Source organism: Thunnus albacares, chromosome 18 (genome assembly GCF_914725855.1).
Source record: "Thunnus albacares chromosome 18, fThuAlb1.1, whole genome shotgun sequence".
Taxonomy (NCBI): domain Eukaryota; kingdom Metazoa; phylum Chordata; class Actinopteri; order Scombriformes; family Scombridae; genus Thunnus; species Thunnus albacares.
In genome coordinates this window covers 18,206,310-18,221,526 of record NC_058123.1, presented here as the reverse complement: position 1 = coordinate 18,221,526, position 15,217 = coordinate 18,206,310, and the positions used below count along the sequence as shown (strand labels likewise).

General features: G+C 39.7%; 1 protein-coding gene across 3 annotated transcripts in view; it reads right to left on the bottom strand.

The window, feature by feature from the left end:
* Window positions 1-310: 310 nt before the first annotated feature.
* The window catches only part of LOC122968006 (patatin-like phospholipase domain-containing protein 7), a 30,742-nt gene continuing 15,835 nt past the window's right edge, over window positions 311-15,217 (bottom strand). For 2 of the 3 annotated variants that reach the window (XM_044332882.1, XM_044332883.1), the window contains exons 27-36: window positions 14,611-14,767; window positions 13,215-13,331; window positions 12,964-13,033; window positions 12,539-12,655; window positions 10,891-11,039; window positions 10,589-10,741; window positions 10,231-10,350; window positions 5,836-5,920; window positions 5,066-5,181; window positions 311-4,017 (exon numbers count right to left, since the gene is read on the bottom strand). In XM_044332882.1, the coding sequence (XP_044188817.1) occupies window positions 3,877-4,017; window positions 5,066-5,181; window positions 5,836-5,920; window positions 10,231-10,350; window positions 10,589-10,741; window positions 10,891-11,039; window positions 12,539-12,655; window positions 12,964-13,033; window positions 13,215-13,331; window positions 14,611-14,767 (1,225 nt within the window). In that variant the 3' untranslated portion in view covers window positions 311-3,876. The remainder of the gene's footprint in view (window positions 4,018-5,065; window positions 5,182-5,835; window positions 5,921-10,230; window positions 10,351-10,588; window positions 10,742-10,890; window positions 11,040-12,538; window positions 12,656-12,963; window positions 13,034-13,214; window positions 13,332-14,610; window positions 14,768-15,217) is intronic. The other variant, XM_044332884.1, reaches the window with a different exon arrangement.

The window sequence follows — 15,217 nt, the reverse complement described above, 5'->3', positions numbered from 1 at the left end:
GATGATTTATTAACATGCATCAAACAAAAACAGCAGTCTTTTGTTCCAGCTTCTCAAATACAAACATTTGCTGTGTTGGATTGTTGATCTGACAAAAATAAGAAATTTGGAGATATCTCCTTGGGCTGTGGGACCTCATGTGATGAGTTTTCATTATCATCTGCTATTTTAAAGGCCAAACAATTAATTGAAAAAATAATCATCACCTACATCAAAGATGAAAATCGTGGTTAATTGCATCCCTAAATGGTAACATTTATGTTTAACTGCAAAGCCAGATGGCAAATTAATAAATGAAAGACACGCAGAGTACATCAAAACAGTGGTTTATTAGTAACAATTGATCATCAAAAACAATAGTTATCAAATAACATAAATATAGACGAGTAAGTGATGTCACAGTATACAGGCTTATCAGTAAACTTCATTCATGGTTGTACATTAATCATCAAAATGAATGCCAAATGAGGGCACAAGTGGTTGTTTTCCTGTCAGGGTCAGCTAAGGCTTTGTTACGTTAACTTGGCACAGTTCCACATATTACATCAGCACCTCATCCATTACCATGTCCCATTTAATAAAGTAGTGAAACATTAAATCTGCCAGACAATATCAATTCATTGTGCTTGGTTTTTGGAAACCTCCCAAAAGTACAAAAAAATACAAAAACCACCAGTGCAAACACCATCACGTCATTGGTAAACAATAACGTTTTCCTCTCTCCGCTTTGCTCACACATTCTGTGTCCAGACTCTATTTAACAAACACCATATGTTGATCCCCGTAGTGTTTTTCACAGGGTTTCTGTCTACACATGTAAGGCTGCAGGCTGTAGCACCAGTATTAGCTAAAATCACAGCTTCATACAGCGAGGCTCACAGGATGCTGCATCTAGTGGAATGAAAACATCATAAAAAGTTGCATTGATACACTAATGATTAGAGCCCGACTGAGACACTGGCAGGATGATGTTAGCTTATTGCGAGGTATATTGGTATTTTGACATGTATGATACATTTGCTGTAGTTTAGAAACAATGTTGCTATCACACAGGTTTACTTTTCAACTGTAAAATGTCTTGTTCAGTACATACGTTGGTCACAGTTCCTCACAAAACTACTTAAAGGGATTCTCATGAAAAATGTTTATGCATTCATGTAAGAAAAAGGAAAATATCAGCAAAGTATTGCGATCTGATTTTTAAACTGTCTACATTGGTAATATCTTTGGGTTTTGGACTGTTGGTCAGACAAAATACAATTCAGGAAATTGTTAATGTTAATATTTTCATTTTTCACCATTTTTGACATTTTATAAACCATAAGATTACTCTATTAGTTCAAAGAAATTGTTGCATTAATCAATCATGGAAATAATCGTTAGTTGCTGCCCTAGTTATGATTGTGAGGAATTTAACCCTATAAAAATGGTATAGCGTCATATAAAGAGGCATGTTAATCAAGGCTATAAAGTTCAACTGTGCATTGCGTTGCATTTCTGGAATGATTGTCCAGCTGCCGTGACTTGCATAAAATCATCTGGGGCTGAGGTTGTATACATTCTTGGCTTAAAAATGAAATATAACATTTAATTATTCACTATTGACTATAATATATGTATGCAACAAACAAAAAAACAAACATTTGATCATCTTAATGGTAGGCTACACATGCAAAACCAAACGTCTTTTGGTTCGTTAAAAAAAAAAAAAAATTAAGACCCAAATCACTGAAACGGTCTTGACAAGCCAAGTAATTTGTGTTACAACACGTTCCCGTGAAGAACTGCCCTGCAGGTGCATGAACTGCACTAAGAAGAGCAGAGCCTCAGAGTTCACCCAACAGACCCACAAAGTCTGCTGCTCAGTCTGTGTCTGATAGATTTAAGACAGAAAACAGATGGGGGGGAGGGGGCTCTCTCTCGCCAGCCAGGAGGGAAACTAGTGCTTTGAAGTGGATTGCAATCATTACTTCCCTCCATGTCTCCGGCACACAGGGTATGACAAAGCTGTGCTGACGGCCGCGGCTGCAGAGTGTGGTGCTTGTTTTGCTCCCTTTCTGTTTTTAAATTAGTAGTGTTTGGCGAGCTGGTGTTAGTGAGGATTTGAGTGTACAAAACGTTTAAGGAAAGGGTCAAATTTTTTCAAGTCAATCTTAATACAACAATACAATAGTCACATCACATGCCCATATTGTACATTTGTATTAAAGACTGAACCTTTGGAAGATTCTCGATTTATTTGTCAAACTCAGACTGCCACAGACTCATTTTAGCTTCAACTGAATTTTAAAATGCCTTGTTTTGAACTATATGAGGATTGTGGATTTAGTCCGCCAACACACTTATATTACACATTAGGTGTATTCTGGCTAGTGCCAGGAGCAGACCAGTGTGAGGCCACTATTAGGATCAGTTTACGCTCAAACACAACTATTTCGTACAATGTGCTGTTTGACCATAAATGTCGGGAAAATAGGATTTCAAGTGTTTGTAAATGTTCCGACTGGACACACTAGAAGGTGGATTGAAGAGTCAGCCGACACAGAGAAGGGGGAGACTAAGAGATTAAATACAGGTTTAAATACGGGGATAACGCTGCATATTTTCAGTGTGGAAGACGTTCATTGTGTTGTCATTTATTCATTTGAATGACAGAAATAGTTGTGTGAAGAATGAAGAGAGAGCTAGAGAGAAGTTCATACCGTGGCTCCTTTCTCACCTCCGCACAGCTGGCCAATCACTGAGTGAAGTGAGTGTGAATGTCAGATTGTCGGTTTCTGAATTTCAATGGCCCCAAAATAACTCTTTAAATGTACATATGGGCATGTAAGTGTTGAATTAAGATAAAAAAAAAACTGAGCTTGTAAGCGTCAGTTCATCCAAATTATATATAAAAATACATATATTTCTTACTAAACTTTAGTGGTGTATAGCCATGCAGATAGTTTTAGTTTTATTTGCCCAAGTTTTTGAGATGTCTGCTGTCCCCGATACTAGTGAGGTGAATGGAATTTCATTTGTGGTGCTCACACTAAAAGAAAGACTACATCTAAAAAAAAAAAAAAAAAAAAAATCAACAGCAGCTTCTCTCTCATCAGAAACAGCCTTGCTGTCAACAGATCAGTCTACTGAAGAAACAAGTGTGCTTTGTGGGTTATTCAGTGGCTCCCAAACTTTTTGTTTTATATCCTCTAATGTGAAGTAATTTCCACTTGTGAATCATTCCATGCACTTACATTTTATTAGTGTGGTGGTGGAAAACTCAGACTGGGCATCACAAATCTTGGCCAAATTATATCAAAACTATCTGCGTGGCTGGTGAAGTGGTTTTTTTTTGGGTGGTAATGTGGGTAAACTGACCTTTAACCTTCTCAAATCCTCAAATCTGTGTGTAACTTGTAGTCAACAAAGATTCATATTTTTCCACCTGTGTTCATGTAATTAATATTTCATGGAAATAGTATCTCCTCACCTCTGCTACCTTCTATCTTCCACTGGACTGCTGTGATTCATGTAAAGCCACAGAAGGCCGTCTCGACTATCTCAATGTGAGAAATAATTCGATGTGCAGCTGCTCTTGTATAGATTAGGAATGCATAGCTCTTGTAGCTGAGTAAATGTGATACCGGCAGTCTGTATTCATTTTTTGGGTTTTTTTTTTTTTTTCTAAAGGGACCATCCATTTGTTATGTCAGCCACACAGCTAACAAGGCCAGGTTACAGAGGGCAAAATGGTAATCACTGTCACTGACAGTCTCATGGGCGGAATGAGAGAGCAGGTAGAGTCGTGTGGGACAGACCGGAAGGTGAAATGAGGCAAAGACAGGCAGGTTAAACTGTGATGACCTGTTCGGGTAGAGTTCATGAAACTGGTCTTCACTTAATGGAATGTTTGGAAAGGACTTCATGGTTTGACGGGTCGTCCTGTGGACGCTCAAGGACGCCGGGGGACTGAGGGTGGCTGCTGCTGGTGAGTGCGGTAATGCGGTGCGCACGTCTCCCTTCCAGCTCTTCATCCTGAGGATCAGAAGCAAGGTTATCTATCAGAGAAGTGTCAGTACGGAAGACTGAATGTGTCACTATAAATTGACGCAGTTTCTGTTGATGCATCGTCCTGCCTATTGGGAATTTTGTTTCCTTTCTGTTATTTATAAAGCATCATCGACCTGTCTGCTGGATATTCTTAATTCAAGGGTTTAATTATCTGAATTTCTCCATCTGTTCAAAATTAAACTGATTGAAAAGTTCTGCTATTCACCAACAATAAATGTTAAAACCTTCACATGCTCCCCTTAAGGAGGCAAAGCTCATGCTTGAAGGCCAACCCCTTAAACTCAGATGTAATATGAGCTCAGAGAAACTTTCCTCCTTTGGCAAATTCATTTGAAAACAGCCTTTTAGTGTCAAACTCTGCACAGTGAAGCTCAAACATCGCAGTCAGGAGACAATCAGAAAAACAAATTTTTGAGCAGAGGGGGACTTTCAATACTACATGGCTTAAAACTACTATTTTTTGTGAAGCAAATCTAAACAGATGCTCAGTCTTCTTTCCATCAGCTATGAAACAAACAGAGCTGAGCATATGCGATCATTTATTTTTTTTTAAATCTGATTTTCAACAGTTTTCAAGCCTTTATTGAGTCTTGGCTTTACTACAGAAAATTCCTTTATTTTCGACTCAAAGTCATAGCCCTACAGCTTCCTCCGGCCCTGGCTCTTAACTAGAGGGAAAATATCATTTTAGTTGAATTAGGTGGCCTTGCAGTGCCTTCCAATTATTTTCTGAAATAGATTTCATGGTATTATTGATTACTCTTTAAAGCATGAATTGGCCTGGCTCCAGAATGAACTTTCATTTCTTTTTGTACAATGGCCAGCGAGAAACTCTTGACGTTCCCAAAGTCTAGATATAAGAAAAAGTGATTGTGCACAATAATAATGAAAATGTGTAGACGTTTATATTTTACCCAGAGACGCTCGTTTCAGACTGAAATGTAATGACTAAAGTGCTGTACTTAGCAGAAGAAATCTCATATTGTCCACCCAAATGACCAGAGGTTCGCACCGTGTCAGCAGTCTCCTCCCCTTCAGTGTGCTCTCCATAGCGACCATACAGCTCCATGTCAGACAGAGCGCTCTCCACTGCCTCCTCCTCATAGTCAGTGTGGTATTCTGACTCGTCTGATGAAGGGAAGGAGTGGAGGACGGGAAACAAAGAAGCACAGTGTGGGTGAATAAGTGGAAAAGGTGGGGTGTGGAAGAGGTGACAAATGAGAGTGGGTGTGCAGGTGAATGAGTCAGAAAAAGCAAAGAATGTGTGAAGTCAAGCAGGGCAGATTGATGAGTGATGGATGGAAAATAGTTTAGAAAAGAGGGGAAAAAGGAGGAGGATGGAGATTCAACATCTTCAAACATCACAATCATCGGTTGCTGTTAAACATGGTTTCTAAATGTAATTTGAACATGTAATTTTTTTTGCAAATGCTTAATTTGTGATACTGAATTTGCCTATGCATGTTCACTTTTCCATTACCATCTTACAGCTACCAGCCTGTGTACACACATAATTTATTCAACACTGGGGATTCAGCTATCCATTTCCTCCTCTATGTGAAACAGATTCATCTGCTAATAGAGTATGACAGGAAAAGGAAAACCAATCCAAAAACAAATAAGCGCAACCACAGGAAAGACAAACATGGAGGAGAAAGAGTAATAGCATGCCTCTTACTCGACACTGTGCGTACACCGTCTGTGTTTTAAAAAAAAAAAAAAAAAAAAAAAAAAAAAAGTATGATTGCAGGTGTGGCTAAAAGTGTGTGCTGGGAGTTTTACCGTCCACCAGAGCAGGTTTGACAGGCTCGATGCGGGACACGATTTCTGCCAGGTCAGTGAAGGAAGCATTGGGACATGCCACCACCTGAAAGAAATACACACACACACATTAAAAACGGACAAAATAGACTAAGCCAACCAATAATGGGAAAGATACTGATGTGATGTTTTTGGCCACTTGGAGGCAGCGGCAACAAGTTGTGAACACAACACTGACATATCACCTTTTAAGCTGATATTTTGAACATGTAAAACAAATAGTTGCTTATTTACACATCCAGCAGTTACGGAGCAACATTCTTTCATTTGGAGTCATGTTTCTGTCTAATATTCACTCTCCTTCGGTTCTGCTTTTTGATCTGTACCAACTCCCTGAGGGAAATATCTGGCTCTTAAGCTGCTAAATGCTCCACTATGTCCACCAGCTAATCGCCGACTGTGTTTGTGTGTTTGAGCAGGTAGTGTACGGTCAGTTTATAGAGCTTTTTCTCTGAAAACAGCTGCCTGCTGCGGCTGAAAACAATGAGCTGAAAATCTGTATAAAGCTCCATAAAAGCCGAGGGGAGCTGCGGAGCTGTGTGTGTATATATTCACTCTGTACATTCATCAGTATGAGCGACGCCTCTCACAATGCACACTGTCATTTGATACATTGTTATTATAAAAAATGCTGATTATAGCCACTTTAACCAACTGTGCTCTAACTACACCAGCTGCCAGGTGTCAGCACCTCGTCCGTTAGAACGCTACAGTATAATATATTCCTCCATACGTACACTGATGCAAACATAAATAGCAGCCAGCAGTTTCATTGAGGAGAAGCTTTCTCTGTCTATATTTACTGTAATCCACAGTGTGCACATGTACCACACATTTAAACTGATGTATTGTGAAAACATTTTTCATTCAAGCAGTGTCCAGCTTAACATTTTTCCCCACTGGTCCACTTGAAATAAAAAAAACTTTTTCCCATAATTTGGGTGATTTATTCATTGTATGTGTAATACATACAACAGCGAAGTTCCCTTTAGATTTGATTGTTTTCTTTTAGTTATTAATATGTAATGTTGATATATTACACAAATATGCAAAATATAAAATTAGGCACATATTGGATCAGTAAATAAATGGTGTATAAATGTAGGTTTCTCTATATTTTGTGTAAAGGCAGAGAGTATAGAGTATATAAGGAGAAGAAAACAGAATTTATGATGATAACATTTCAGCGAGTATGGATGACCTTGATAATAAACTCGTCTTAAGACAGTGCTGAGAGATCTGCAGAAATGTACTCGTTAAGATAGAACAGTGAGAGAAAGAACATAATGGTGTTTGTTTGTGTGTGCATGTTCACTGCAGGCTCCTTCTGTCTGCTGCCAGGAGCCACCTGTCCACCACAGACATGGAGTTGAACTGTAATGAAGGAAAGGAGGAATACAGAGGAAGAAAATGAAACAGAAATTAAGGGCGTCTGTCTCCAAGATAAATCATCTGTTGAGTGTTTGATGGTTATTTATTTGTGCTTTACAACGTAACCACCATGAAAATAACTTTTTATTTCTCTCATTCGCTGGCTGCACTCTTTTTTGCTCATGCTCTCAGCTTGCTCGCGCTCTCTCTCTTTTTCTCTCGTCTTTTTTTAAAATGAGTCAGGAAGCCGACAACAAAGCCTGACTTTACTTTCAACATTATCAAACAAAGAGAAATGTCCTTCCATTGTCCTAAACTGTGTAAACGTGGCCCCGGGCCATCGATTATGTTGGACCCTGTTCAAGTGATGAAGAGACACAAAAATCCCCAAATTTCTGTCCCCATGCTGCATTTTCAGACTGACAACCCCGTCTCCACTATGTTAACACAATACCAATCATTATAGGAAACAACTGAAAGGAAACCAGGGAAAGACTCTTTCTGATGTAGATTTTTTTTATCATTTGACCATTTTCAATTCACTTTCTGTCTGAGAGCAAGAGAGACGCGATCAAGCGAGCTAGAGAGTAAATGAAGAGAGCGAGCAGCTCCGGTGAGAACAAAGCCGTGAATCAGAGAAATAAAATGATGATTTTCTGATTGTTTCGCAACAGTTTCATTCTAAAGCACAAACAAACATGCCCACACCTCTACACAACCCTGCAGAAAGTATTGCCGGAATTTTGTGTGAATGCAGAGCTTCATCTTGTTCGCTGTGGCCTCTCTGCTCTGCGTGTGTGTGTGTGTAGCTCAGCCCCGCCCTGTGTCAAGCAGACGCACAGACCTGCAGCTCTTTATACATTCATGACACAGAGCAGAGTGGAGCAGAAGAGAAAGACGGAGACGGTGATGTAATCTGGTCACTACGGTTTTATAGAGTGCTGACCTCACACCTGCATGTTGTTATTGGCTGGGGGCTACACACCCACTGCCAAAAGGTTGTCGCTCAGAAGCAAAATAATAAGAAAATACAGACAGAGGGCAGAGTCTCTGTAGATAAATACACTGCCACACACTTCTAGCGGGTCATAAGTGATGATTGAGAGGGATTATTTTTGAATGAGTCTATACATTGTTTTTTGGAAACATCCTGCATATTAAACCTTTAAGGACGAAATGTGTATGTTCTGGTTCTTCAGTGACACCTGTGGTGATACTACGTGTCACATTTATCCTTTTCCCTAATCGCTGAGTCTTTTCTTGTAATCTTTAGCTGCTGCTTATTTGCATTTTTTGAACTAAATTAAACCATTTTTTTTAGCCACACAAACTCCCTCATTTGTTTTTGTTTTTTTATATATATGCCATAATTATATACCATCTGAACATACAATGTAGAATCCACCACAGGAAGTGATGCATTATTTCCTCCTGAGAATTGCACCCTACAGTTGCATTTGGAAATAGAAAGGCCCTCATTAACTGTATGTGGGATGGCTATTGTTTTAAATAAAATGGGATTTATTTATAAGGCATTCTTAAGCATTGTTGTTTCAAATCCGCAGCCGTGACTGTAGCTCCATTCTTCTCTCCATAAATCGTTCAGTTTTTTTAGTTTGTTGCTTTTCGGCGATTGTCATAACTCACAATCAATCATACTATTCTTCCCTTCATCCTCCTCATGTTGTTGCTCCGATTGAGGGGTAAATATCTCATCTTTCTCCCATCATTCTCCCTCCTCCCTTGTTTAGTTGATCCTTTATCTTCCTTTGACATTGCTGGGGGACAGATCAGGTGTACCGTAAATCTGTTTCCCTGTGCTTTAAGAGCACACTGTGATTCATTGTCTTAATGTTATGAGTGTTATACTTTAACAACGGTGTAGCCCAAGGCCTGAAATATGAGGCTGTTGACAACGAAATGCGGCTGACAATGAGCACATATAGTGTAGATCAATAACACAAGAAGGGGAAAACATAACAAAAGCTGTAACCATTTGGCTGATTAAACATGCATGGTATGCAGATGAGTTGGCAGATAACAAGCAAACCCGAGAGGATGTGAAATTTGTCTGAGCAGATGTGTGGTGGTTACTGGTTACTGTGAGACCTTTCAGATAAGTAAACCTCACAGTTCCCTAATTTTGCCATCAAGCTGATGAGAGCCTGTGTGTGTGTATATGTATATATATGTATATACTGTTATGGCTACTTAGACTTAGTAATGGATTTACACTTGCTTGTGTTTGGATTAAGTGTGCAATTTTTTCACATTGGTTATAATGATGTACGCCAGGGTTGTTGATGATATGTGAGATTTAATATAGAGATACTCATTGATACTCCTATGAAATCAATGATAATGTCTAGTTATATAGAGAATGTTAATAACAAGGGTGTTTCATTAGTGTATAAATGACAGATCTGAATAAATGTGTATTGATCACAAGAGTGCCTAAACTGCTTATTTTGGTATAACTGTGTACTATTACAGAGCAGTGATTGAGCAAACTAATCAATTGACAGCAAATTAATCGGCAGCTATTTTGACAACTGAGTTGTTTTGGTCATTTTTTTAAAAAATGTGGAAAAACTAGCGGGTTTCACCTTCTCAAATGTGACGAACTGATGCTTATCTTTGTCATACATGATAGTAAACTGAATATGTTTGGGTTTTGGGTCGTTGGTTGGCCAAAACAAGACATCTGAAGACGTCACCTTTGACTCTGGGAAGTTATAGGGGGCATAATGAGTAAATAATCTGCAAATTAATCGATAATGAAAATAGAGCAAGCATCTTTTCATATAGAAATTCTTTAAACTAAGCAAAAACACATTTGTAGATGTAGATACATCCATCTATCTATAATTTTCATCAGAATCTATAGTCATATCGTGAAGCCCATATTATTATGGTTGCTCTACACTGAACGTCATATATTCTCAACAGCGTCCCTGTATGTTTTTCATCTCCCTCCATCCTTACATTGTTCTTGCTTTGGGTGTTGTGGAACTCCTCCTGGTGTCTGTCTTTCATCATTTTCTCCACCACTCCACTGCGAGTCCACACATCAAACACAGTCTTGCCGTGCTGGTATCCCACCTCCTACATGACACAGACACACACACACACACAAGCACTCACATACCAATATGTTTGCTCTACTGTTGGCCAAAATCATTAAAAGCCATGCTGATACACAATGATTCAAAATACCTTGAAGGAATTTGTCTGATATTACTGATATCAACACTTTTGTAATTACTCATGATGGGGGTTAAACCAAGAGTTAAGAAACAAATAGCCAATAGCTGAGGCAACATTTGAGATAAAACAAACTTACAGCAATCTCATCAAACTTGCCAAACTCCAGCGTACGGTATCTGTCAATCGGGGGTCTGATGTACTCGCAGTAGTCACTGTTCTTCACAGACTCCAGCTGTCTCACGCAGCAGACGTAGGCCAGCCGAGTCTGGATCTCCGCCATGTTCAACACCTGCAGTTGACAAGTGTAGCAAACATATGTATCATTGAAAAAAAAAAAGACTCCAAAAATAGCCTCATTGATATTCATATGACTCATTTATTTTTAAAAACACATCCTCGCACAGTAAGTTGCGCCTTTATTTTTAATCAATCCATTACCTTAACTTTCTCAGCTAGGGGGTTGAGGCGTTTCCATAGCAGCCACCAGCCGGAGAGCGAGTCGCCGTAATTAGTGAGGTTGGTTTCATCCCGGCTGCCCACGTCAATAGCTATCACCACTTTGGCCCCCATGGAGCGCGCCACGTCAGCTGGGAGGAGAGGTGGAAACAGAATCAAAGTTGGGACAGAGGAAGAAGAAGAGAGTTTTGTGAACTGATCAATCATACAGAGTAGAGATGGGAGGTTCGACTCTTTTTACTGACAGTTTGTATGAGTCACTCACTTTAATTGTGCGGCACTTCTAGACTTTCCATATGTTATCGGACCGAATGGATCAAAGTCTGATAGTGAAATGAGTCACTAAAAAAGGGACAAATTACAGTTTATGGACGTCTACTAACTGTCACATGGAACTAATGGCTAGGTGAGTGAGTGATTTGTGCAGCCTGAGCTAGAGGACTCCGCAGATACATCCAGGTAACTACTATAGCTCAGGGCAGGAGGCGGGCTGCGGGTTGGGAGAGTGAGTACCTTGTGAGTGAGTGATCTGTGCAACCCAAGACCTTCAGCTCAAGGCAGGGGGCGGGCACTGGGCTGGGAGAGCGAGTACTGAGTGAGTGAGCGAGTGATTCATGCAGCCAGAGACCTTCAGCTCAGGGCATGGGGCGGACTTCAGGCTGGGAGAGCAAGTACTGAGTAAGTGAGTGAGTGAGTGATTCCTGCAGCCCAGTTGAAACAAGTGCCAAATTGGTTGCTTTTTTTCACAGGGCTAGGTTAGTACAGTAATTAACTTGATACAGTTGATTAGAGTTGCACGATAGAGACACTGTCTTGCCTTGTCTTTGCAGTCGCATTAGTTAGCTAGTAGCAGGTAGGAGGGGTGAGTAAGTGAACAAGATAGTGGAGACGAGGACTTGTCACTCCCGAGTCAGTAAAAAGAGTCATTCGTGTCAAACGATTCGTTCATGACTTGCACATCACTAATACAGAGAAGGTAAAATAGTAAAAAACTAGAAATACTGCCTTGCAATTTATGCCTCCGCCAACCAGTCGTTGCAATTTATATCCATGTCTGTCCAGACTCATAACATTTGTAGTGAAGAGGAATTTAATAAAACACAGTTTCAAGGTGGGCACCCAAGATTAGTGTCACCAGTTCAGTATCTGACAAAATGTGGAATATGGTCGTAATCTCCCCTTCTGTTCCTGAGTTATGTTGTTGAATAATGGCCAGACAAGTGTTTTTGCAGAACACTGACCTTTTGGATATAAAATGTCATCACTTCATCATTTTATCCTATTAGATATTTGTGTGAAAATTTGTCATAATCAGCATATGAATTCTTGAGTTATGGTCAAAAACGTGTTTTGTGGTCACAGTGACCTTGACCTTTGACCACCAAAATCTAATCAGTTCATCCATTCATCAAGTGAATGTTTGTGCCAAAGTTGAAGAAATTCCCTAAAGGCGTTCCTGAGATATTGCATTCACAAGAATGAGACGGATGGACAACCCGGAAAACATACTGCCTCCGGCCACAGCTGTCACTGTCGCGGAGGCATAAGAGGGCATGAATGAACACAACTAAGCAAATATACTAGGACACAGAGAGAGAATGCCAAGGGAGGTATGAAGTATAAAACAAACCTGGCAGGTTGTTGATGTAACCTCCATCCATCAGTAGGTGTCCATCTTTGGGGTCACAGAGAGGAGGCAGATACCCAGACAGAGACATGCTGGCACGAACATACCGCCACAGCGAACCTCAAAAAGCATACACACAACTCTTAATGTTTTATGCCTATTTAACCACTATGTATTTAATTGAAAGCAACCGACCTGAACTGAGAAAATTAAAGTCATCAATGAGACTAATTAAAGGGTCAGTTCACCAGTGCAGACAGTGGCAGAAATCTCAGGGGTAGAAAACCTGGGCATATAAAATGAGAACTAGCTGCATAGCTAGAAACGTAAGTTAGGTAAGAAAACTTTATTTTTTGTCTTGTGCGTGAACTGACCCTTTAAGCAAACAAGAACAAAAGGATTTTTTAAGGAAACATTTCTGTACCTACCATCAGTGTGTACTCTCATGGCAGAGGCGGTGATGTCAGTTGTAATGTTGAAATATGGGATCCGAAGGTCCTGTGCACACAAAAGGTTACATCGAAACAGATAAACATAATAGGCTCATGATACGTTTATTTATCCTGCACTACCACCACATTGTTTTTGTGTCTTAATCAGCTGAAACTATTTTTTCTTCTCTGTGCTCTTCTTCTTCCTCTCATTCTATTGGTCGGGGCTTTGGGGGCATCTCACTTACCTCTATCTGTTTGCCCTTGAAGACATTGCTGATGCTGGAGTTGAAGGCAGCACCGGAGAACATGGAGGTGACAGGGTATGTCAAATCCAGAACCTTCTTGAACACTGAGGTCATTTCCTACAGGCGACAAATAAGGAATTTAACGGTTTCTTTCCGACTACACGACTGCAAAATGTACAATTTTCATGCACAAAGCAGAATTCAGCCACTAAAATGGAAGAGTTTCATTTATTATAAAATAAAACTTGCCAGGTTTTGATTTATTGTTTTTGTGGGTGCTGAACAGGAAGTTTTTTTTATCTTGTTTTTCCCTCCCCTTGGTGTACACAAGAGGTTTCTACCTGAAAAGTACCTACATGCTTTTCTTAGTAATTTGAAAAGTCTTAAAAAGATAAATTCATTCCTCATAGAAAACACGAACATTTCAACAGAGCAAACTGTCCAGTTCTCATTTTGTCCATCTTACTTTGCTAAAGGATGAAATCATTTTATTACAACAGTGGTTCTTTTAATTAGATACTATGGAGCAGCAGCCCTGCCAGCTGCTTCTACAGCCAAGGTTCAGCACCAAGGACAGAGCTCGAGCAGGAGGGGCTGGACACACTGTGACGAAGACAAATCCTACCACATGCTCTGCCCACAAACCCAGAGACACAGCAGGTGTCTCAAATCAGCCATTACGGATGGTCACAGTATTTAAGACATACAGATGAATTTCAAATTGCAGCTAAAATATTCTGCTCATGAGCTGGAGGTGCAAACATCTAGGGCTGTATATGCAACACCGCCCCATTACTAACGATAGTTAATTAGCACAGCATGGTTAAGTGCGCATTAAATAATTTGGTTTTTTACAAAGAGTCACCTTCACAAGGACAGACTCTCGACAGTCTGTGGGAAACTTCAAAGCAAAGCAGTGCTTGAAAATATTCCTTTCTCTAAAGAGACACTGGAGGAAATGTAAACCTGCTTCCCTTTCACAAAAAAGAACACTATTTATCTACGAAATGATCCCACTTAAGTCATTTGTTTGTCAAAATTATTTAGCCTCATTCTGGAGATGATTATAATTACGCTATCAAGAGAAAACCCTTGTCGGTCATAAGCTCTGCAGTCAGCAGATATTATGTAACATCTTGAGGATGTTTGATCAAGGTCGAGAGGCATCAACATTTTACTGTAAGCTAATTGAATACAGGGCTTAAGAACGCAGGAATTGTCATGAGATTATGGGAATTGAGCTTGATTTGATGATAAATGGAATAAAATCTGTGATGCACTCACTTGAAGCAAAATATGATCCACTCTTGCTACAGTATTTGGGTTTATAAAATGACTGGTGTCAGTTAAGAAAAAAGTGGTATTTACAACAAATAGCTGTCGCTTTGACTCTCACCATTGCCCATTCTTTAGCCCTCATCCTCATGCGGCTGTGGCTACGGTCTTCAGCATATAGCGCCCCCATCAGGGAACCGATTGACGTGCCGCCAATGAGGTCCACCGGGATGCCGGCCTCACAGAGAGCTCGCATTATCCCCACCTGGGAGCAGCCCCTGATTGGAAGGGTGGAGAAATAAACATGGAAGAAGAAGATAAAAAGGTAAAAGATAAACATATCCATTATATCAAAAAGACACAGGTGTACGCAAATTTTGTTAAGTTAAGTTTGTTAATATCCACTTTATTTGACTAATAACTCAGATGGCTGAAACTTCATATTATCTTCAGATTATCTTAAATAGTGACTCATTTCACTATCAGAATTTGATAAATTTGTTCTCAAAACGAGGACTGTTGATTTTGTCCCTCATCACTTACATTGTAAGCATATTTGGAGGGGATCTTTTAATGGTCAGTATCAACAAGAGGAATGATTACAGCAAGCAAAACCTGTTTCAATGTTCATATGGGCACCTGACTGGTGTTTTAAGAAACACTTGAAAAACTGTGAACCTATCCTTTAAGAACCAAAAATCTTTGTGATGATGCTCTGAAGTTCTGAC